Below are 23,493 nucleotides of genomic sequence, written 5' to 3' on the forward strand. Positions count from 1 at the left end.
TGTGTGTGTGTGTGAGAGAGAGAGAGAGAGGGAGGGAGGGAGCTAGGGGGAAGAAAATATTAGGTAGTTTGGACTGCATCAGAGTCTCACGGTTCACTCCACTAGCTAGTCGCCACGTGTCCAGTAGGGGCCATTTAACTTTTTTTTTCTTCCTTTTGCTTGAAAAACTCTGAAAAGGAAAGCGGAAAATTTCAAATACAGTAGATTTATCTTATAAAAGGATGTATTCTAATTTCTAAAATTTATCACAAAAATATAATTGAGTCCTAAAAGTTACAAAAACTACGATCAAGTACTCAAAATTATCAAATTAATGAAATTGAATCATTTCATTAAGTCCGTCCAACTTGGCTAACGAAAAATAGAGACTTGAATGTTTTAAATATTTTTTTTCTCTCTTAAGTGATGATGACGTGATTAAAATGGCATCGTTTTTGTCCAAATCTGATTTTTTAAATATAATTTTTAGCCAAAAAATTAAAGCAGAACAAAACAAAACCACTCTTGCCACCATCGCCCCACCATGGCCAGCCCTTCCCAATGATGGTAGGGCAACGGAGATGAGGGCCGCAAAGCCCAGCCCTCGTCGCTGGTTCTCTTTTTTTATCCCCCTTATGTTTTAGAATTAATTTAAATAAAAATTATAAAAAAATCATATTTGGATAAAAACAACTCATTTTAGCCACGTCATTGTCACGTAGGAGAGAGAAAATATTAAATTATGTCAGCATTTTTTATTAGCTAAGTTAGACGGAGTTAACGAAAGGACTTTACTTTCACCAATTTAGCAAATTTTAGAACTCGATGGCACTTTTTATAAATTTTAATATTCAATTGCACTTTCGTAATAAGTTTTAGGATATCCAGTGAACATATCCATTTTTAAAGAAAGAAAATAAGGGGAATTTTATTACAAATAAGGATCTAAAATGCTCATTTGATCTCAAATAAAAATCCAAACTTGGCCGGCCAAATCTTCGTCGGCTGGCCACTATACCGGGGGCAATTTCGTCCATTGGAATTTTTCCTTTGTATTCTTTTCTTTTCCTTTCTTTTTTTCTGATTTTCTTTTTCTTTCATTTTCTTTCATTCTTTTCTTTCTGTTTTTTTATCTTCTTTGGACCTCCATCTTCTGCATCTTATCCTCCTGTCTCTAGCGCGCACGCGACAGGCATTGCCATCTACACTTTTGATTGGTTAATCCAAGCCCTAGATCGAGCACGCTGATGATTCCCAGCACAGGCCGGCATGGCATGGCTGGCATAGACCCCATCCTGCAGCTGATGTCGAAGAAGGTGGAGCACATGGGACTCCGTTGTTGAGGACGTGCCAACGTTCGCCATCAGTCCCCGGTGATATTGATGAAGGGATCGAGGAGCTTGTTGGTATGGCTGCTGACGATGGCAATGGCGGGGGCTGTTGGTGGTTGGGTCGACCTATACCGGGCCAGCCGGCGATGAACTCGACGAACGTGTCCATTGATAATGAATTATTTTATTGTCAATCACATTTTTATTAAATAGCCTAGGTAACCTCTTTAATCATGTGGTCTAAACACAAAATCATATTAAATGATCCAACATTTGTTACATTTGATGGTGTAATTAATCAAATATGTACCCTGCACCTAATTCATATAGAAAGTTCCGTTCCTTGATTATAAACATATGGGTTTCTACAATATAAAAGGGCCTAATACCCTAAAAAACCTCTAACTTTAACATTTGTAACAATTATATTCAAAAAAAAATTTTGTTTATAAAAAACCCCAAACTTGTATTTTGTCCCAGTTCTACCATTCTAATACCCAAAAAAGCCATCAACTTTAGTATCTGTCCCAATTATATTGAATTTTTTTTTGTTTCATAAAAAACCCCCCAACTTTTATTTTTATCTCAATTCTACCACTATCAGCCTTCCGTCCATAATCACTGTTAGTTAATCCTAACTTGAATTTTCTTACCAAACTTAATAATGAATCTTCAAAATTTAGATGTAGTAAGTTTCATGAATGATAAGATTTTAGATCATTCGTCCAAATATCTTCATATCTAGCTGTTTTTTGGGATATTTAGTGTCGGAGAGAACACGAAACATGACATCTTGAGTGACTCTGTATCTCCAAGAAATATGTAGAGGAAGCAAACGACAGAAAAGAAGTTCTGGAGTTTTTCCATGTCGACTTTGCCGAGGTGTAATTCATCAACGACCTGGAAATACTAAGTATGATTAACTAATGGTGATTATGGAAAGAAGGCTAACGGTGGTAGAATTGGGGCAAAAGTAAAAGTTGAAGGTTATTTATGAGACAAAAAAAATTTTGGATATAATTGGGACATATGCTAAAGTTGAGATTTTTTTGGTACTAGACCGATACAATTTGGACAAAAGCAAAAGTTTGGGGTAGAATTGGGACAAAAGTAAAAGTTAGAGGTTTTTTATGAGATAAAAAAAAGTTCTGGATATAATTGTCACAAATGCTAAAGTTGAAGTTTTTTTGGATATGGGTCATTATAAAAGTGAAAATGGTTTTCGTTTTGTACTTAGAGATAGCCGGTTTTGTGGAACCGCCGGTTCCGTGCCGGTTTCGATTCTGGTTCCGGTTTGGAACCGCCGGTTCCTAGGCCCAAATTGCTCTTTTCCCCCAAGCCTCCCCCTTTTTTTTTTTTTTTGTAAAGCGGGTTGGAATCAGCCCGGAATCGGCGGTTCCGGGCCTGTTCCTAAAATTTAGAAACCGGAACCGGCCCTTGAGGGCCGGTTCTCGTTCCGGGTTGGAACCGTGGGCCCGGTCAACGGGCCAGCTCTGGGCCTATGATTCCATTTGGCCATGTCTATTTGTACTTATAGGATCTTCAAATTGAGCCCAACATCCTTATAGAGGAAACTGTATCTTTTTTTTTTTTTTTTTGTGGAATTGTAAAAATTTCAAGCAAGGACTTTTTTATTGATTATATTAATCATTTTGCATCACTCCATAGATTACACTAACAGCGTAAGTTAGGAATTAGTTATTATAGAGTCCGACTCTCATGAATATTCCTTTGTTTTTCATGATTTTATTTCTACTGCAGCTGCAAACTGTTGTATGTAATCGGAATACCGATCTTTGTCATTGTTGTAGGGTGCTATCTTTTCTATTTCCTTCTCCAAAGATTGTTCCTTCTTACTTGCTATCGAAGTTTCAAAGGTGAGACTTGAAGTAAGTGGAATTCTTCGCCATCTTCTCATTCAAAATTGTACTTTCTTGCGGTTTATATTAGGGAAAAAATCACCAAAAAATCTAAATTATTTTCACAGTGACACATTTTCCCCAAACTTTTTTTTTGTGATCCAAAAAATCCCAAACTTGTACTGACGCAACATCTTTATGCCACACTTTTTCCTGTGACACCAAAATTCCAAACTTATACATAAGCGACACATTTACCGCAACGTTTTTTTTTTTTTTTGTGACACCAAAAACCCCAAAGTTGTGGGCATGTGACACATTTACCCAAATTTTGAGGTAAAAATGTCACATGAATACAACTTTAGGATTTTTGGTGTCACAAAAAAAAGTTTGAGGTAAATGTGTCAAATTGGTACTAGTTTGAATTAAATATGCCATATAAGTACAAGTTTTGAGATTTTTTGTGTCATAAAAAAAGTTTGAAGTAAATGTGTCAAAAAGGGTATAGTTTAGGATTTTTGGTGATTTTTTCCTTTTATATTAATTACTCCTATATGATTGGGAATCTGTCGCGGGACAATCTGATGCACTGTATCCCAAAGTTTTGGACTACGGCAAGCCGAAGAAATCAGAACCTAATTCTCGATGCTGCCAAATGAGAATTTGGTAAAAAAAAAATATCTTAGATTTTCTCGATGGCGTCCTTTCTCGGTGAAGTCAGTGGCAACTTTGTGAGTCGAGTCATGTACTTGTTGCAACATGTAGTTTAGCATTTTTAAGCTTCTTTGTCTTATTTTAGGTCTTGAGAAGGAAAAAGAAAGTGTTTTTCATGTTGGTGTTGTTAGTCTGCAAGAGGATCACAAGTTCGGGGCAGAAGTGTTTCACCTAATGTATGAAACCAATGCAATAGTGCCATTTTGACTCAAAATCACTTGTTCAAATAGTAGCTTCAAGGTTCAAACTTTGAAATCTATGTATCTAGTATAACAGAAAAACGTGTTAAATAACAAAGTACTTTGTCAAGATGGATGGCCATTGCGCTCATTTTTTTTCTAACAACAGCAAAATAAGCTGTTAGAATTCTATGTCAATCTAGCTTCAATCGCATAATCAATGAGACGCTCCATAGAGTTTTATTTATTTTCATATACTTTGTTCATGCTATGTGGCCTTATACGACAAAAGAAGTGCGAGTTTAACAAAGATGGGTCCTTTATGAGTTTTAGCTGCACTAGCTCCCCTTAAGTTAAGCATGTGCTTGTAAGCATGAATTGATACATAAAAAAATGCGGTTTTTGTTGCTGATTAGATGGTGTCGTCTGGTTATTGTTTCACTGCAGCAAACCATATGTTGTGTAAATAATGTGTCTCTTTCGGCCTTATGAATTGGCATTTTTCAAATTTTCATTTGTTGCTTCCCGTTCTTTATTTGCAACTTGACTCTTCAAAACAACGCAATTCTCAATCTTGCAAGCTTGCTAGATTCATGGAGTGGCCAGATTTTGGGTAGGTTGCCCAAGTTATGATTTTAGCCCTGTGCAACTCAGTGGATCCTGCAAGCTTGCAACTGGTGCATTTCTCTTGATTAGGTTATGCTTTTAGACTTGGCCTTTCTCTGGTCAATTGAGATTACACTCATCTCAAAGCACAACATCAATGGACCTAAAAGTTTCAACTCAAACCACAAGCAAATCAAATAAACCAAAGACATTGATGTTACTAGCAACTCCGAAACCAACGTTACCTTCATTAGGTTCAAAACTAAGCTTACATTCATCACCTTCCCTAATGCATTGGTCTCCCAATTTGAGAGTCTAGATCATGGTGAGCTTGATTAGATTGGTTAGGTCTAATCATACAAAACAGAGTCAAGCAAAGCACGTCCGAACAGTGGGCATGATGGGCCTCATAAAACAATAGTGCCCCGTTCAAGGTTAAACTCTAATAGGACCTTCAAAAGCCAAAAGAGTGGGGAACATGACTATGTTTCCACACAAATTGTCTTATCCTTGACAAGGGAAATGCATTTCGAGCTTCAGACATGTATAAGTCAGTTGACCATCCGCAACTAAAGAATTGAAAGTTCAAACTGTAGATATTATGGTCAAACAAAATATCTTTTGTAGACAATTGCCAACTTACAAGATCTTGTAATCACTAGTTTTGTACATGAACAAAGTAGATAGGGTTTGATGTATTACTTATGTGTGCATCCACAAGGTTAAGATGCTCAAAAGAAATTTCTTTTGTACCCAATTGCCAACTTCCAAAGTCTTATAAACACTCACTAGCTTTGTACATAACCAAAGTAGATAGGGTTTGATCTTTACCTGAAAAGAGAAGCAATAATAAGAACTCCTGCACTAATACTTCATGAAAGGTTTGTGGTGACATTGTGAATAATTCTTAATTAGTCTCACTGTAGAAATTTCATGCATGATCCCCTTGCCTTTTCTTTTCTTGTTTTCATCTAGCATATTAGTTAGTAGGTTAGAGATAGAGATAGAAGCCTTAATACCACCGAAGATGTCAAGGCAAACACTGAAAAACTGAGCTAAACACATGCACGTGCAATAATATTAGATCTCTTCCAGGTCTATCACATCAACCATGACATAGCCACAGACACCCTTACACATGGTTATATGAGAATAAAACAAAAGAAGTCTCTATTTCACATACAATTACTAGAACAACAACATTGGGTCTCAAATAAGCAAACTGGGAAACAAATGAGTTTTGCACAAAGACAACATTTTGAGATGCACCTATTATGAGTTCACAATTAGCCACTTCAGCGAGCCATCATCTCGAGGAAGTCCATCTCTTTAATCTGCCGACGGTGATAGTGATTATAGTGATGAGGGTGATGGTGGTGGTATAGCGATCACCATCCATCACCGAGCTCATCTCCGAGTTTAGTTCACATTCAATATTAAATCTCTCTTCACTCCCATTACTCCCATTCACTCAGCACCTGATGATAATAATGGACCTTCATCTAATAAAGCCCTAGATTTCCATTCCCATCAACCATTGGAAAACTGAAGTAATTGTTGGCTGACCTCTGAGCCAGCGGCAGCAACTGGCTGTGGTGGTGGCGATTCGGGTCCTGCTGGGGGCGCTTGGCCGCTTTAGGCTGTACATCCGAGCCATGAGAAATGGCTGTCGTCGACAAAGACAATGACCGCTTCTCGGTTTTGTGGTCGCTACCACAAGCCAGTGCCGATCATTCTGGAGGAGATGGAGTGGTGACACTCTTGATGTAGTCTTGCAAGAGGTTGGAATCGTCATTGTTTGGGAGGAACTTGCGTTGAGAGAGTTGCTTGCACTTGGTGGCATTCCAGCGATTTTTTATGTTATTATCTGTCCTTCCAGGCAGTATCTTGGCTATCTTGGCCCATTTGTTCCCCATCCGCATGTGTGCTTGAATCAGGATCTTATCTTCCTTGATGCTCCACGGGTCCTTCTGCTAAGAAAATAATGAGAGCCAAACGAAGAAGAAGAAGCAGAAAAAGAGGAGGACAGAGAAAAACTTACTCCCGGGTGTCGCGACCTTCAAAAAATAGACAAGTTTAATTTTCAGGCTAATGGATTATCAGGTTAATTAATTAACTAACCTAACTCAGACTCTCCCATGTCCATACCAAATCGCAACTTAAGGTTCAAATAATTAACATGCAACGTGTTTTGAATTTGGAGTCGCCACTAATCATTTTCGGTAGGTTGATTAGAAACCTAAATAAAATAGCGGGAGAAAACTATCTTATTTCCGTGAACCAGAGATTTTGAATTCGGGGATTTGGTTACGCTAGATTACTCCAACGCCCTTTCGGTACCATTTTCATGAAAAATATTTGATTTGGCAATTTTGATGGATTTTACTTGAAATTCAAAGATGCAATTTTTTTTATTTTTTCTTCTTTTTTATGGGGATGTAAAACATTGAACTTTGTGCAATATACACAATGGATGATTTAGAAAGAAAGAAAACGCAGCCATCCACGAGTATTTATAAAAATAAATTAACATGTAATAATGCTAAAATTTGGAACATGTGGCATGTCTAGAATAAACAAACAAATGTTCAAACCAAACGATTACATTTTTGTAGATCGAGATGGAAAGGATTACCTTCTATTACACAAAATCTTACTCACATACACGTTATAGTTTCCTTCAAGATCTCGGAGTTGGAAGAACGCGGCTGTCGTCGAAAATGGCAAGCAATGGCGTTGTTGGGTGGCGAGAGGCGAAATATGTGTCGGGACTCGTCGAAGATGATGCTCGACTAAAACTCTTTTCTTCACTCTCGAATTTTCTCTTCTGATTTTTCTCAAGAACTCTCTTTTTCCTCTCTAAAAATTCCTCTCAAAAACTCTCTCAAAACTCTCTCAATTCTCTTCCACTCTCCCCCTTAAAACTCTTCTCAAGAGCTCTCTACCCTTCTTCATCTTCTCTTGGTATTTGCAATGCAGTCCCTGAAGTTTCAAGTATTTGCAATACGGTCCCTGAAGTTTTAAGTATTTGCAATACAGTCCCTGAAGTTTCAAATCTTCTCGGTGTATTTTTCCATCCCGTACCTAGTCTAGACGCATGCTAAATTAAGTGTTCTGCTTGCCCAATTATATGCCAATGCAATGTACGCTAAAAATAAATATGTGAGATGATTTTTTATAATTTTTATGCAAAAAATAGATTAGTCAAAATTTAGGCGTCAACACCTGCCCCTCTTTGAGTGGAGGCTCGTAGAGGTTCCGCTCAAAGACAAAATTGAATCCTAAATTTTGACAGTGCAAATTATGGATGAACTTTTTGGCGGGAGTTTTAATCCCATTTTTTATGTAATGAAGTGATGCATGATATGCAAGACTGTAAATAACATGTGTCAAAACTTCTCATTTTTCATGTTAGAGAAACCTGCACATGGATCGCATACAAGAATACCTGTTTTACCAAATTTCTCGTAAGCTAATGGTTCTCTTAATTTCCAAACTTCTTTTTGCAGATGCAAGGATTTTAAGGTATCGGTGCCTTATCCGTTACCTGAGGCTTTTTTCTGGTGCGAGACAGCGCAAAATATGTGTGTCGTTCGAGATCACAAGAGCTACGTCGTTGTGAGTCGAAAGAAGTGAAATCAAGTTCACAAGAGCTACGTCGTTGTGAGTTGATTAAATGTTGAAATCGCCAGTGCATATGTCTTCACGATTCGATAAAGGGGAACCAAAATCATAAGAGCTACGTCGTTATGATTTGGTTTGGATCAAAATCATGGGTGCTTATGTCTTCATGATTTGATAAAGGAGCCGAAAATCATAAGAGCTATGTCATTATGAGCCGACTAAAGGTCAAGATCACCGGTGCATACGTCTTCGTGATCTGAAACTGAAATCATAAGAGCTACGTCGTTATGATTTGATAAGATGTCAAGATCGCCAGTGCATATGTCTTCACGACTCGAGATTGAAACCATAAGAGCTACGTCGTTATGATTTGATAAGATATCAAGATCGCCGGTGCATATGTCTTCACGACCTGACGGAAGAGGCATATTGCCCGAATTGAACAATATTTGATAGGAGTACCATCGAATGGAATCGATAAGTACAAAAGGGGCATATTGCCTGAATTGAATCATAACAACTATCATCGGAAGAGTTGTTAATTGAAAAGGGGTTCAGAAAACTTACCCGAGTTCTCCAAACGATTAATCAAGGAACGAAACAGATTGCTCGTATCGTACCTGGTAGGCATTTGCCAGCAAAACTTGCTCATTCAATAATCCTTGGATGAATTTCGAGACCTTGGGAGGGAACTCGAACATCGAGAATGTATTACCTATCATAGAATGTCAGAGGTAACACACACAAACATATTCAACAATGAGTATAATGCAATCACTCATACTATGGTTCATGCATAACAATTCTGTCAAGTTTGGATTACCAATTTTGTCCAAGGAGGTTCTCACATTACGAATACCTCGAATGTGAGCTGAATGGGGGGACTTCGGTCCGAAAGGGCTTTCTCTCACTCTCGAGAAAAGCTATTTATCCTGTCTGCAGGATTCAAGAGAAATCACTCAATCTTTCCATCATCGCATTCGATAAGGATCCAAGTAATCTCGCAATTGATACGACCGAGCCGATCGGGAGGTCTTGATTAGGACCGTAATGAGGGCTAGGTCAAAGGTTTACAAAGGGGACTCTAATTGAGTCAAGGCTGCTGAAATGAATTTCTTCATCATCTGCTCCGGATTTACAAGTCAAGAATCTTGCAAAAATAAGAGAGAAATAATCTTGCTCGAACTTCTTCGAGTGATGCTTAAAATCATTTAACTCTACGTTAACTCAAGTGTCCTAATCGGAAGAGACTTTGGAGGGTTATAACGTAGGCTAGGATTGGGGACCGAGGAACGAAAAGGCTCGTTTTGGCTCAGAAATTAAATGAGAAGGGGCTTGACGTTGGTGATCATCGCTGACTAGTCACCGATCTTGGTCTTCCGGAAATGTCTTCAGAAAGAATACCATCATTGAATGAGGGATGATAGTTTTCTACTGAAAATTGCACTTTGCAAACTGATTTCTTGGGGAATCTTCTTAACAACAAGTGTCCGTCAAGGATTTGCAAGAGACACAATGCAAACATGTACATGGAATTTACAACTTAACATGCAAAAATGTACATTCAAAATTCAGAAGTACTTTACAAATGAATGTGCATTGACCTTACTTTTGGTATGCACTTTGCTTTTCCTATGCTTGAAATTTTCATATGAGATCAGCCTTTGCTTTTCTTACTCCCGACTCTCATTTTTCCTTTTTTTCTTCTTTTTTTCGAGAAGAGATTTCTTTTCCTTTTTCTTTGAGAGCTCTTCGACATCTCTTTATTTCAAGTGATTTTTTTTTTTTTTTTTTTTTTCGAGAGCGGGCCCTTCTCCTTTAAGCCGAGTTTGCCTCTCCTTTTTTTTTTACAATCCCATGATTTTGAACCAGGAATTACAACAAACATAAACATTTACAAAGAAAAATTATGTAAACATAAAAAATCTAGCATACAAGAAATGAGTCCATTCGGGAATTCTCTGTTGACCCGACCATCTCCAATTCTAATCCTTGGGAAAATGCTATCTTCGTCTTTAGAATGAGCAAATGATCACCAACAGGGGTTTAAGAAATGAATTTGCAGGCTCAAGTGGGCTATGCAAAGAATGAAGTGTATAGGATAGAGAAGTGAATGCTCTTCATCATCCTAAGGCACTTGAATTAAAATTCAAGTATAAATGCAAAGAAACACCCGAAGATTAATGTTAGTACGAGCAAGAAAATTTCTAACCATTTACCTCGTGTTGCTGCTGGAATTAACTCGTCTGGACTCCGGTGTGGGGTGGTTCTTGATAGGGGTGAAGAAATGAAACCACCGCTCAAAAGGGGTAATCAATGAATAACCTGTAGTGTTTAGGATAGAGAAATGAACGCCTCCGTCACTTCGGTTATCGTACCTTTCGCGAGAAAACTCTTTACCTCGGGGAATGCGGAATTTTGCCACCGTTCATCTCGCCTGAAAAAATTGGACGTGTTTGGGAAATGATTGCCTTTCATCATCCTGTCATGCCCCATTCTATACATTTGATGTATCTTATGTAGTTCATGTTCCTTATTCAGAGTTGGTAAATTAAATATGAGGAACAGTCATGCACAAACTATGCAATGTATGAGTGTTTTCGAGCATATAAAATGTAGCAACTTTTTATCTTGGTGCAAGCACGTAAGAAAATTCTTAAGGGCGTGAATTGTGAGTTGCCCCTGCTCATGCAAATGAGTTGCAAAACTTCATTATCTAGTTTGAGACATGAGATTGTCGAAGGCTCCAGGAATTTCTCATTTCATTAATTTTTCAAGAGAAGGGATACTTCCATATCTGGAAAGGCGGTGACCCTCGTAAAAATCAAAAGGGAAAGCGTCAATGTACGTTCTCACGTTCTAAACGAGTTGAAACGATACCGCTTTACCCTTGTACGTATTCCTTGCAAACTTTGAATTGAAAAGATCAATTCATCCGGATCGGATCGTATGTCCGGGATGTTATCTCTCCAGGTTACGTAACCATCTTGGCTGAGTTTCAATCGGCACTGAATCGCGAAGCAAAAAAGTTTTTATTAATCTTTGTACATTGATGCCAAATCTCAGGATCGAACCCGAGATGCCTCGGACCCTTGTCATTCCCCCAACCACTAGGTCGTGGTGATGTTGGCGTCCATGGTTGGTTCGCTTTTTGCTATATTGTTCTCAAAACAGGTTGGCAATCCCTCGTCGAGAATAAAATAAGCATAATTTAGAGTTTGAAATGACTGAGAGCCAATTGGGACGATACGGAGTTACCCATCTTTGAGCCCGCTTGGCCTTTTACTCGTATTCTCCCAAGTAAGGCTATTCGGAATTTCTCTTTACGGGCGTTCGGGCGTCGTCCACAAATTGATTTGCTACGGGCCTAGCTTAGTAAGGAACTTACGCATTTGACAAGAGAGGAGAAAATTCGTCTTTTAACTCTAGGCAAATTCTAGACAGTTAGAAAGTAAAAAAAAAAAAAAATCCCACGTAGGGGAACTATACATGGAATTAAAGGAGTATTCATGCGAGATTGGTTCCACCTCTCTTCTTGGCCACTTCAACGATCAAGCGATTCTGTCTTGGACTAAACACCAACAATCGTTGTTTGAAGACCCATAATAACTTGCTTCGGATCACAGCTCCGGAGGTCCTTCATTTCCAAACAGGCTCATCAAGGTAGCAAGCTCATCATCAAAGTAATCTTCCTGATTTTTCGAGCAATTGGTACTCGAATTGGGCATTGTTACTTGCTAACACTGGTGACAGATTGCTGTGAGCAGTCTGACTCCTTAAGCTTGAGCCTCCGTCGTTGCTCGGGAACTTGTAGGGATGATCAACTGGTCCGCTACTAGAACCACCAGCGGAAGGTTGGTATGACCTGTATTCTTGATTGGGAAGTGGCCGGGTACCTTTTGCTCGGTAGGTTTTCCCGGAATTGATCTTCCAATCAACTCTGGTCCGGTCGCCTTGGTCCCAAGCTGCATCGTGCTTCCTCAGCTTATCTCTAACCCTTTGAAGGTGATTTGTGACACTTTGCATGGTGAGTCCGTCTATATTCATCATTTTGTGTACAGCCGGTGGTCGTCTTTGAATTGATTCCTAGTCGTCGAACTGCCTCAATGAATATAGAATGAAGCTTGGCGGACCAAAGGGGCCTTTTCTTTTGGACAAAATCGTCGTCGTCAGCTTGGTCGTGGTTTTTTTGTACGAGTAATTGCTTCCTTACAGCATGCTGCCAAATGTTTTGGAGCACTCGAACGCGCAGACCGGCTTCTGTAGGACGTCTCGAGCACCATGCGATATGGCGCTCGTTATGAACTGCTGATTATTACTTGCTGATACTACGATGACCTGTATGTCCAACTCGGAATCAATGATCTTTAAGAGACTGAAACCGTCCATGTCGATCCCTACCACGGCTGTGACGACGATGTCAAAATCATATTTGTACTGCCTTAGTACTTGTAAGGCATCCGTTGCTTTCGCATAAGCAAAAACCCCGTACATGCAACTTCTCAGCATAGCAACGAGGATTGAGAGGGAAACGGGGTTGCCATCAATGACCATGACTCGCAGATCTTCGGGATAGGAAGGTTCCCATACTTCCGCCTGGAATGAACGTGTTTTTCTTTTAAAACCTTCCATATGTAGATCGAAAATGGCTGTTTCGACCGTAGACCGAGCTTTAGATGTTCTCGGACTTGCAAAACAATCTGCCCGAAAATCACAAAAGTGATGGTGGTCTTTCGTGACGAGTTCTGGTGGTCATTTATAAACTTTTTCTGATCTGTTAGTCTCGCATATAGGTTCTCGCTTTTTCTACGAAAGAGGACAACTTTTTCTCTCCTTTCCGGTCTTAGTGTCTTGGATCCATTTCGTAATAACTCTTGCCTCTCACTCAATCTGTCATCTTTTTCCTTTTTCGATATGTAGGAGCCCTCAAATCTTTTCGCTTTCTCTATGAACGAGGCGGTTATTTCCCTCCTCGGATCTTTTCGGTTCCCCCTACGAACGAGGCGGTTATTTCCCTCCTCAAATCTTTTCGCTTCCTCCCGAGGCAGTTATTTCCTCGAATCTTTTTGCATCTACCTATGTGAAGGCTTTTAATGCTTTTCCTTTCGACGTTCGATCAAATCTGACAAGGAATTCACGCATTTAAGCATGATGATATTCGCGGATAGTACTGTTCTTTGCCCCTTGATTAACTCTAGGCGTAAAAAGAAGAATATCTCACATGGGGACTTTGTGACAAACAGTACATTCATTCACGCATGTCTCTACTCCTTTTGAGGATTCGTAAGGGCTAGCTAATAATGCTCAAAAGAGTGATATTTTGAAAGCCCATAATAAAAACTCAAACTTCATGTAGGCTACAGACTCAGAGTTCCATCAACGTTGAATTGGCTGACTGTGACACTAGGGAAACTCCAATTGTAGTGATGCATGTCACTTCCCTCGAAGGGCATCGGTTACGCCTCCGCAAAACCGACTTTTCGGGATGCATCCCCAACGAAATCTGATTGTGTGAGAACTTTCTCGGGGGATGAAATGACAAATGAGCATTTTCAATGCTCGGATGTGGCTCATCAAGGAACATGTCACCAAAGGTTATAGGGCTGCTACAAACATGGCAAACAGCGGTGTTAAGAGCATCCCTATACCTCTTGTTCTCTGCTCGAAGCTTTTTGTTTTCATCCCTCAGAAACGCAAGTTCATGACTTTCGCTTTGAACCTTCAATCGGACCCGCTTATTTTGAAACCAAAACTTGACCTTCAAGGGCTCCATTCCTAGCTTCCGGCTCAATTCATTTTTTCGTTTCCCGTTCACGTAAGGGCACTCCTTGAAGGCATCTTCGAGCACTTTGATTTGATGTTTTCGGGGTTGACTATGGCTGCTGCTGCTATTGTTGTTGCTATTATCGAGATCTTGAACTTCATCGCCGAGGGGGTTGGATTTTATGGCTTCAGCACTGGGTTCGACCTCGAAATCTTCAATGCCTCTCAGCAGTTCGCTCTCCGGGACATCCAGGTTGGTTGCCTCCAATAAGTGCTGGTTGCCTCTAAACATGTTGGATTGGAATACCTCTTACTACCTTCTACTCTTCTTTTTTCTTGTGAGTAATCGGGTATGTTCCAAAGCCTCCCTTTTAACGTGGATGAAAACCACCAAGCCGGCGCTTCTCCCAAGATTTCGTGTTTCCCGCTCTGTCTTCTTCATTTCCTTCTGATATGGTGGGACCCTCAAATCTTTTCTGCAGTATGCTTGTCCCTCTTTTAATATGGCGGAACCTTTAAGTCATTTCGCAACTTTTTCGAATTCGTGAGCCTCGAGATGGTAGATCCGTGATTCACGGACGAAACGTCCGTAGTTTTACCCGGATAATTAACTCGACCCCCACAATAATTATTGCTATGACTTTTTCTGCCCTTTAAATTAGGATTTAACGCCGAGACGATCATCGCTTTCATATCTTCATCTCTAACCTTCTAAGCACTCTTTCGCATCCATTCTTTTTCAGTTGCTTCAGCAACAATGGCCTCCCCCCCTGCACGCGTCTTCTCGACTGAAGTTTTGGCCAAATGGGAGAAACTTTATAATCTCCTGGGCCAGGGCTACTCTTATATAGCCAACCATCCGGAGGCCGAAACCGAAATCCGTCTCATGTTTACAGATATGGACACCGTTTCTATTCAAGGTACCAAGTTAGAAGAGGAATATAGAATCTTCCCTACCCTCTTTACTAACTTCCTGGAGGCTTACCATCTTACTCATCAAGATGTTACTTTGGCTCATCTTGTGAGTGCTCGCTATCGGGATCGGTCGGACAACTTGATGTTGGCCAGTCTTGTAGCCGACAATTATAAGAAGGCCCTTGACTACGGTAATGATCAAGTCTCACTGCTGATTCGTGAGAGGGGGAACTTGATGGAACGTTTGGCCATGTCCCAGACCATCTTTGAGCGCGATCCGCTCAATATTGTTTTGAAATTTCAATGCACATGGCTGGAAGAAAGGCTGGACGATCTGACCCTGGATATAGCCCGCGGGAGAATGCTGATCCATGACTTGGAATTTGTTGTCGAGTATCACGAGGACAAGGTAGCCAAGCTTAAAGAGAAATGTGAGCTCCTCCTCTTTAAGCTGGCGGATCTCGATTCTCGGAGCGATCGGTGTAGGCGGAGTATCAACCGTATGGAGAGTCGGTTGAACTCCTTTGTGATGCTCATTAGGGCTCGGTTTGACTTTACGTTCCCACTCCGATGATCTGTTTGTGAGGCTCTCCGATGGATGAAATAAATGCAAGCTTTTACTCAATTGCATTTCGCTTTCGCATTATTCGATCTTCCATATCTTTGTCATTGAAGGGGCTCTTCATTTTACTCATTTCATCTTGGTCGTCATATTTTTTTTTGCAAGATAACCCCTTTACTGCGTGAATATGTAAATCTCACGCTGCTGATGGTCAATTCAATTGGGCCGGAGAGACTCCCCCATTTGAAACAATCTCTCAGCAAAGATTAGTAGCGAGGAAACAAACGAATGCCCAAATGTGAACAACTCGTGAATCAGTATTAATATTATAACTCGATTATGAAAACATCAGAGTGAATCAAGTATAATATTTCTTTACTGAGTCAGAACCGACTGGGTTGGTAAGGACATGACTATCCATCTCGGCCATAATCAAAGCACCACCAGGGAGCACCTTCTTTACTATATATGGACCACCATAGTTTGGAGCTAATTTTCCTTGCGGGAGTGAGATTATTGGCAATAATTTTCTCAAGACCAGGTCATTGATCTGAAAATATCGAGGCCGAACTTTTTTGTTGAATGAATTAGCAACCGTCTGCTGATAACACTGACCATGACATATAGCCTTAAGTCTCTTTTCGTCGATCGGATTCAATTGGGCCGTCCTCTGCTGGATCCATTCGGCTTCGGTCGACTTAGCTTGAGACAGTATACGTAAGGAAGGAATTTCCACTTCAATTGGTAGAACAACCTCCATTCCATATACTAGAGAATACGGGGTTGCCCCCGTAGATGTCCGGATCGAGGTCCGATACGCCATAAGTGCAAATGGCAACCTCTCATGCCAATCACGATAATTTTCAGCCGTCTTTGCTAAGATTTTCTTAATATTCTTATTAGCGGCTTCTCTTGCTCCATTCATCCGAGGACGATATGGGGAAGAGTTCGGATGCTTGATCTTGAATTCCTTGAACAATTCGTTCATTAGCTTGTTGTTCAAGTTTGAGCCATTGTCGGTGATTATGGCTTCAGGTAAACCATATCGAGCGATGATATCTCGACGGATAAATTTCACGATATTTCGTGCTGTGACCGCTAAATAAGATGCGGCTTCGATCCATTTAGAGAAATAGTCAATTGCTACCAAGATGAATCGATGCCCATTGGATGCTTTAGGATTGATAGGGCCGATAACATCAATGCCCCACATAGAAAACGGCCATGGTTCGGATAATCGATGCAACTCGTTCGGAGGGACATTAATCTTGTCACCATGAATCTGACATTTGTGACAACTCCGGACATGCTGAACCGGGTTGGAAGTCCCATCATACTTCTTGAAGTCGGGCATCTTGAACTTCTCCGCACTTGTGACCTTTGAAAAGATAGATAGGTCAATCTGGGGTATGTTGTGAGTCCCCTCAACCTCTCGGATCCTCTGTTCCATTTGGGCCAACAGCTTGGCCGCATCACCATTCAATCTGGGGGCCACGGGGCTGGCTTGGGGGATTAGGACTACGGGTGGCGTGCTCGAGCTCACGCCCGTGATGATCACATCTTCTAGCGGCATTATCTGATAGGGAGCAGCTTTCCGGGGCTTTACGGGAGTTATCCGCGGGAGGAATTCGAGCGGGGAATGGTTAGCGGCGGGCTGGAGGTGGATGATTGCAGTTTGGTGGTGAAGGCGGCCATCATTTCCTCCATCTTTCGGGACATCATCCCTTCAAAGCGCTCGGTCAATGAGTTAAGTTTCTCGTCCGGGGCAGCACCGATAGTGGCGTTAATGTCGGCCATCCTCTTCGCGATCGATCGAGTAATATGTGGAGGATCCGTGATAAATTACCTGTACACAGTAACAAAGCCAAAATTAGTACATGGAGCAAGAATAGCGAGCCGGCCCATGGCATCCCTTTAGACTTAAACGAACAAAGTGATTATGACCAAAGGATTGAAACATGTAATTTTCAGTTTGTCCGCTTTTACGAAAAAATTCGTATTAATTCGTACGTTGATCAAAACATGTCCAAATTTTACGAGCTTGTAGTTGAGAAGGTGATGAACAACTTTTATGTTGGCCAATCAGACTAGAAATGCACGGATCAAATCAGTTTAATGTGTCTTTCCAAAAAAATCACATTCAGAAAACTGTTATAACCGCATGTTGTTGAAAAAATGAAGGGCCATCTTAAATTATGAATTTAATTCTGAAATTTTGCAAGATATTAGTTGAAACATAGGTCTACAACTTTTGTGTTTGGCACTTACTCAAAGCTCGATCGTAGAATTTAGTAAAAATCGCACAACAGGAATAAGCCAAATCAGAATTAAGGACAACCGATGAAATTGTAAAAGCTGCGGAAGCAAAGTGCGAAATTGGAAATAAGACAATGAAACTTCTAAACAATCAACCTAAACCATGGACCGGCCCAAAATAAAAATGAGATAACATGGTACAAGAGACAAGAAATTACCTCTCATACGAAGAAAATGTCAATCACAAAGACATGCGCATGAATCGTGAGTTTAAATCTTATTCTATCTATCCATAAGGCTTTTGCAAAGTGAAATGATGAACGAAACGACATGTCGCAGCCTCGCGCACAGTCATCATGACTAGTCACAACCTCACGTACAATAGTCATGACTAGTCGGGTCCAATCACTTCGGCTTGGTTCGGTCGACAAGGGCAATTCTCATGCATCGTAGCCTCACGTGTATGAGAACGACCCTTGAGCCACTTTTTTGGAAAAATTTTCGGGATCCGGATGGGATAACCTTTAGCGAAACCTTACCGCCAAGGTTAAAGAACCATCTAAATACCATCTTAAAACTATTAGTGTGACCCAGGTCCGGTCACGGGTAGTGTGCAGTATAGTGCAAATACGATAAATCATGCACAACAATAAAGGCAAACACCGCTTCAATGATTCAAAAGTTAAATCACAATTCCAATTCACCAAGCCTGCAAAATAAAGGGTTAGCCGATCACTCCTCCCCTTATAACTCCCAATCTGCAAAAACATTTAACATCTAAGAATGAGAATTCAACTAAAGTTTACCAAATCAAGTGATTTCTTTTTCATGAAATTATCTGGCCTAAGTCGTCTTTGAATCCCCAGCTGAGTCGCCAAGCTGTCGCGACCTTCAAAAAATAGACAAGTTTAATTTTCAGGCTAATGGATTATCGGGTTAATTAATTAACTAACCTAACTCGGACTCTCCCAAGTCCATACCAAATCGCAACTTAAGGTTCAAATAATTAACATGCAACGTGTTTTGAATTTGGAGTCGCCACTAATCATTTTCGGTAGGTTGATTAGAAACCTAAATAAAATAGCGGGAGAAAACTATCTTATTTCCGCGAACCGGAGATTTTGAATTCGGGGATTTGGTTACGCTAGATTACTCCAACGCCCTTTCGGTACCATTTTCATGAAAAATATTTGATTTGGCAATTTTGATGGATTTTACTTGAAATTCAAAGATGCAATTTTTTTGATTTTTTCTTCTTTTTTATGGGGATGTAAAACATTGAACTTTGTGCAATATACACAATGGATGATTTAGAAAGAAAGAAAACGCAGCGAGTCACGAGTATTTATAAAAATAAATTAACATGTAATAATGCTAAAATTTGGAACATGTGGCATGTCTAGAATAAACAAACAAATGTTCAAACCAAACGATTACATTTTTGTAGATCGAGATGGAAAGGATTACCTTCTATTACAAAAAATCTTACTCACATACACGTTATAGTTTCCTTCAAGATCTCGGAGCTGGAAGAACGCGGCTGTCGTCGAAAATGGCAAGCAATGGCGTTGTTGGGTGGCGAGAGGCGAAATATGTGTCGGGACTCGTCGAAGATGATGCTCGACTAAAACTCTTTTCTTCACTCTCGAATTTTCTCTTCCGATTTTTCTCAAGAACTCTCTTTTTCCTCTCTAAAAATTCCTCTCAAAAACTCTCTCAAAACTCTCTCAATTCTCTTCCACTCTCCCCCTTAAAACTCTTCTCAAGAGCTCTCTACCCTTCTTCATCTTCTCTTGGTATTTGCAATGCAGTCCCCGAAGTTTCAAGTATTTGCAATACGGTCCCCGAAGTTTTAAGTATTTGCAATACAGTCCCTGAAGTTTCAAATCTTCTCGGTGTATTTTTCCATCCCGTACCTAGTCTAGACGCATGCTAAATTAAGTGTTCTGCTTGCCCAATTATATGCCAATGCAATGTACGCTAAAAATAAATATGTGAGATGATTTTTTATAATTTTTATGCAAAAAATAGATTAGTCAAAATTTAGGCGTCAACACCGGGTTTCGTGAGTTTAGGTTTTTGGCGAAGTTCTTAATTTTGGTGGTGCGTCTTTGATTACTCTAGCTTAATATTTTTCAGTTTTATGTGATCAAATATGTTACAAAGTATATTTATTTACATGAAGGTGTAAAATATTTTCTTGATATATGTTATGGTGAAGTTTCTTTGGGGGGAAAATGAGGCAAATTCATAATGAATCTATTTACACCCTTTTAATATAATTGTGGATCTTATTCATTTAACGCTTAATTGTGGTGTATTCCTAGCTTTTTTCTAGGCTATTAATTAGGTATGTGTTATGAGTTAAATGGAAGAACTTGGATTTCATCAAATAACTTAACCTTTTGTTTTGTTCATAAATAGATCTTGATCTACAGCATGGAAGTGCGCGAAGGACTCATGCGATTGTTCTCTCTAAAAGTTAGGCAAAATGGCACCTCAAATGTTAATATTTGTGTATGGTACTCACTTTGGTACCAATATTATTATTTGTTTATCACTTAAGTGTCAAATAAAAGTAAAAATGATCACTTGAGTGTTAACAGCAAGAAATTTCAGTGACCTCGCGGGAGTTGGCACTTGAATAATCACTTTTGAAAAAAATTGGCACTTAAGTGATCATCGATCACTTTAGTGCCAAATCGGAAAAAAAACTATCGCTTTAGTGCCAACGGCGAGAAATTCCGGCAACCTCACCGGAGTTGGCACTTAAATAATCATTTGTCGAAAAAATTGGCACTTAAGTGATCCAAAAAAAATATTAGCACCAAAGTGAATGCCGTATGCAAATATTGACACTTGAGGTGTCTTTCTGCCCTAAAAGTTAGGAAAGAAATATTTACATTTAATAAGAATTAAAACATGTTTTGAGATTTTTACAGCCCTGCTTATGAGGCATGGTTTCCAAAAAATCCGGTTCGCATGGGCACTCGTCCCATGCATGCCTGCGAGTTGTCTCATATTGACTAAATGATGCAGGATAACTAGCATATTGGCAAACTTTAAGAAGTAAGTCAACCAAAAATTAAATAACAACAAAAGAAAGAATTGGACTCACAACTTCCACGCACTGATGACACGCGTCAATGAAGATGAGGAAATAAAGTCATTTTTTATAAGGACTAATAAAACAAACACATATTCTCAATTGTGGTGTGTAAATGAATTTATGATAAATCACAATGGCAAATCACAATGAGTGTTGAATGCTCATATCCTTTAATCTATATGCATATCAGATATATATATCTAGATATACTTCCTATGTATGGGATTCATTTATCAAATCTTATTGTGATTCTATTTAGGAATACGTGACTAAATGAGCATGATGGTCAATGTAAATTTATGCAATGGAAGGTACAATGGATGTAGAGTCTAGAGCAAGAGCAAATTACAGGCAAGAAAAAACATATTTTTAAAGGAAAACAGGGACAAAAAACCTTGATATCAGGCCTCAAATGGTTATGCCATCTCTCCCTGTACTGTTTTCTGACTCTCCCCTTCAGAATCTGAGCAATCTGAGACCACTTTTTCTGTTCATGCATCTCAACCAACATTGTCAAGAGCCTCCACATAAATGAGAAGAAAAATATATTCAAACAATGAATAGTTTTCTTCTTCATCATTCCCAACATTTGGAAAAAGGAAACATGCCCAGAAACCCTAACGAGGAAAATAAGCTAAAAACCCATATATCAAAGGAAAAACAATCAGAACCGGACGGGAAAAAAAATTAGATGAAGAAGAAGAAGCAAGAAAAAAGGGGGAGTCCTTTCAAGTCTTAACCTGTCTTCTTCAAGAGTCCACTGGCCTTTGATAACCAAAGGTTCCTTGTCAACCTTGCTATCCTCACTCTCTCTCTTCTTCTTCCCCGTTCTCTGCTTTTGCTGCTGATGCGGCAGACCTGTCACCACCTCTCTCTTGCTCCAATCATCACCACCGTCATCCCACTCATGACCCCACTGGCTGTCTGAGTTCATGCCTCCCGAAGAGATCTCCTCACCGAGCCTCTCGTTCAGCAATGGTGGTTCATTCAAGTCGAGCAAAAGCATGATCGGGTGGTCCACCGTCACCGGATCGCCATGAAGATGGTGATTGACTGGACCGTAGTCGAAAAATAACAAAATTATGTAAGATGTAACTAAATTACAAAAACTTCAGTCATCAATCATTCATGAAAAATTACTACAAATTCTAATGACCTGAAATAAAAAGAAAGAACAACCATAGTTAATCACTTATTAACAGTTTCAAATGAAAAAAATAATAATTAAGCCAAAAAAGTTATTGGAAAACTTGACCACATATATTCAATCCACTTCAATTTGTAAACTCTATTTACTGATGATAATCTCATCATTAAGCCAATCCATATCTATAAAGAGAGGCAACATTTGTTATTATTAGCAAGAGTAAAAAGAGAAGATAGGTTAACTCGTATCTGGTTCCTAGGTTCCTAGTTCCCGGTTCTCACTCGTGTTCTTATTGCAAGGGAGAATCATAGAGGAAGAGGAAAAAGGGATGAGTTAATAGCCAATGAGCACACTTTCAATGATCTAATGTAGGGCTAACTATCAACAAAGTCCTAAATTTATCTTAATTGTGCTAATTCAGTCCTAAACTTTTTTTGTCGATTGAGTCATAAACCATTTGCATTTATTTTAATTCAGTCAATCCGACTAATTTTTGTTATAAATTGTTAACGTGGACATCGGCCGTCCTATGTGATGAGGCCATCTCTAAAGTAAACAAATTCTTTTAATTTTCTAATTTTTTCAAAATAATAATAATTAGTTTTATTTTATTTTATTTTTCTTTTCCTCTCTCTCTCTCTCTCTCTCTCTCTCTCTCTCTCTCTCTCTCTGCATTCTAGCTCAATCCATTCTCAAATGAAGCGGTTGGTAACTGTTTGAATGTTTCTTTGGGTAAGAACAAGGATTTGCGTCGTTAACGGGGACTCTTTGAATGGGTTTCTTGATTGCTGCCACTGCTATTAGGCTTGTAGTTTTTTGTTGCTGATTGAGTTTGTGAGCGTTGGTTCTTGTTTTGGCTTGTGGCAGGGTGTCGGCTCTCCTATGATAACCCGCGATCACAAAAATTTCTACATTGATGTCTTTTAAAATAAATTGAATCCGTTGATAGCAATTTGAGTTCAAACGATAGAAAAAGTTTTGCTATAATTGAATCGGTCAATTTACATTTTATCTCAGCTCTCTTATCTGGGTCAGGGACTGATTTACCCACATGAACTATCAAGTATACCATGAAGAGATATAACTCAGCACCACTAGTCCTATATTAATCTCAACATAAGTGGAATTCACATAGCTTTCGTTGCACACTGTGATCCAAAAAGCACAATCTCCCCTACTCTCCTCAATTCAAGCAATATGCAAATACAAAGTAACAGACACGTTTTACAACTTTTAGAAGAATATTATGACCATAGAATTATTAAATCCCAAATTGGAGATAACCATATTCGTTTATGTAATAAGATCATAACGATATTCTCATCTTGCGTTTGCTAAAAAAACTATATAGTTTTCTTTTGACAATAAGTGATATTAGCACTCCATGCTCTCACATAAATTTGTCGCTAAGTCTATCCTATGTTGGATCAATTATTTCAAATTGACAAA

General features: G+C 39.3%; 1 protein-coding gene across 1 annotated transcript; it reads right to left on the bottom strand.

Annotated features, from left to right (window-relative positions):
• Positions 1 to 6,398: 6,398 nt before the first annotated feature.
• On the bottom strand, positions 6,399 to 21,903 carry LOC115733520 (transcription factor MYB98-like). Its single transcript, XM_048275653.1, has 3 exons — positions 21,638 to 21,903; positions 21,292 to 21,418; positions 6,399 to 6,641 (listed from the first exon to the last, which is right to left on the bottom strand). Exons 1-3 carry the CDS (start codon positions 21,901 to 21,903, stop codon positions 6,399 to 6,401), a joined length of 636 nt encoding a protein of 211 aa, XP_048131610.1.
• Between the last annotated feature and the right edge of the window lie 1,590 nt (positions 21,904 to 23,493).

The sequence above is a fragment of the Rhodamnia argentea genome, chromosome 3 (genome assembly GCF_020921035.1).
Source record: "Rhodamnia argentea isolate NSW1041297 chromosome 3, ASM2092103v1, whole genome shotgun sequence".
Classification (NCBI taxonomy): domain Eukaryota; kingdom Viridiplantae; phylum Streptophyta; class Magnoliopsida; order Myrtales; family Myrtaceae; genus Rhodamnia; species Rhodamnia argentea.

What these genes read in the sequence shown, in the direction of transcription:
- LOC115733520 (XM_048275653.1), bottom strand. Translation starts at nt 21,903, where the DNA reads ATGCTTTTGCTCGACTTGAATGAACCACCATTGCTGAACGAGAGGCTC. An exon ending in TGGACTCTTGAAGAAGACAG is followed by an intron (nt 21,419 to 21,637) that starts GTTAAGACTTGA and finishes ATTTATGTGGAG; the next exon opens with GCTCTTGACAATGTTGGTTG. An exon ending in ATTTGAGGCCTGATATCAAG is followed by an intron (nt 6,642 to 21,291) that starts GTTTTTTGTCCC and finishes TTATTTTCTTAG; the next exon opens with CAGAAGGACCCGTGGAGCAT.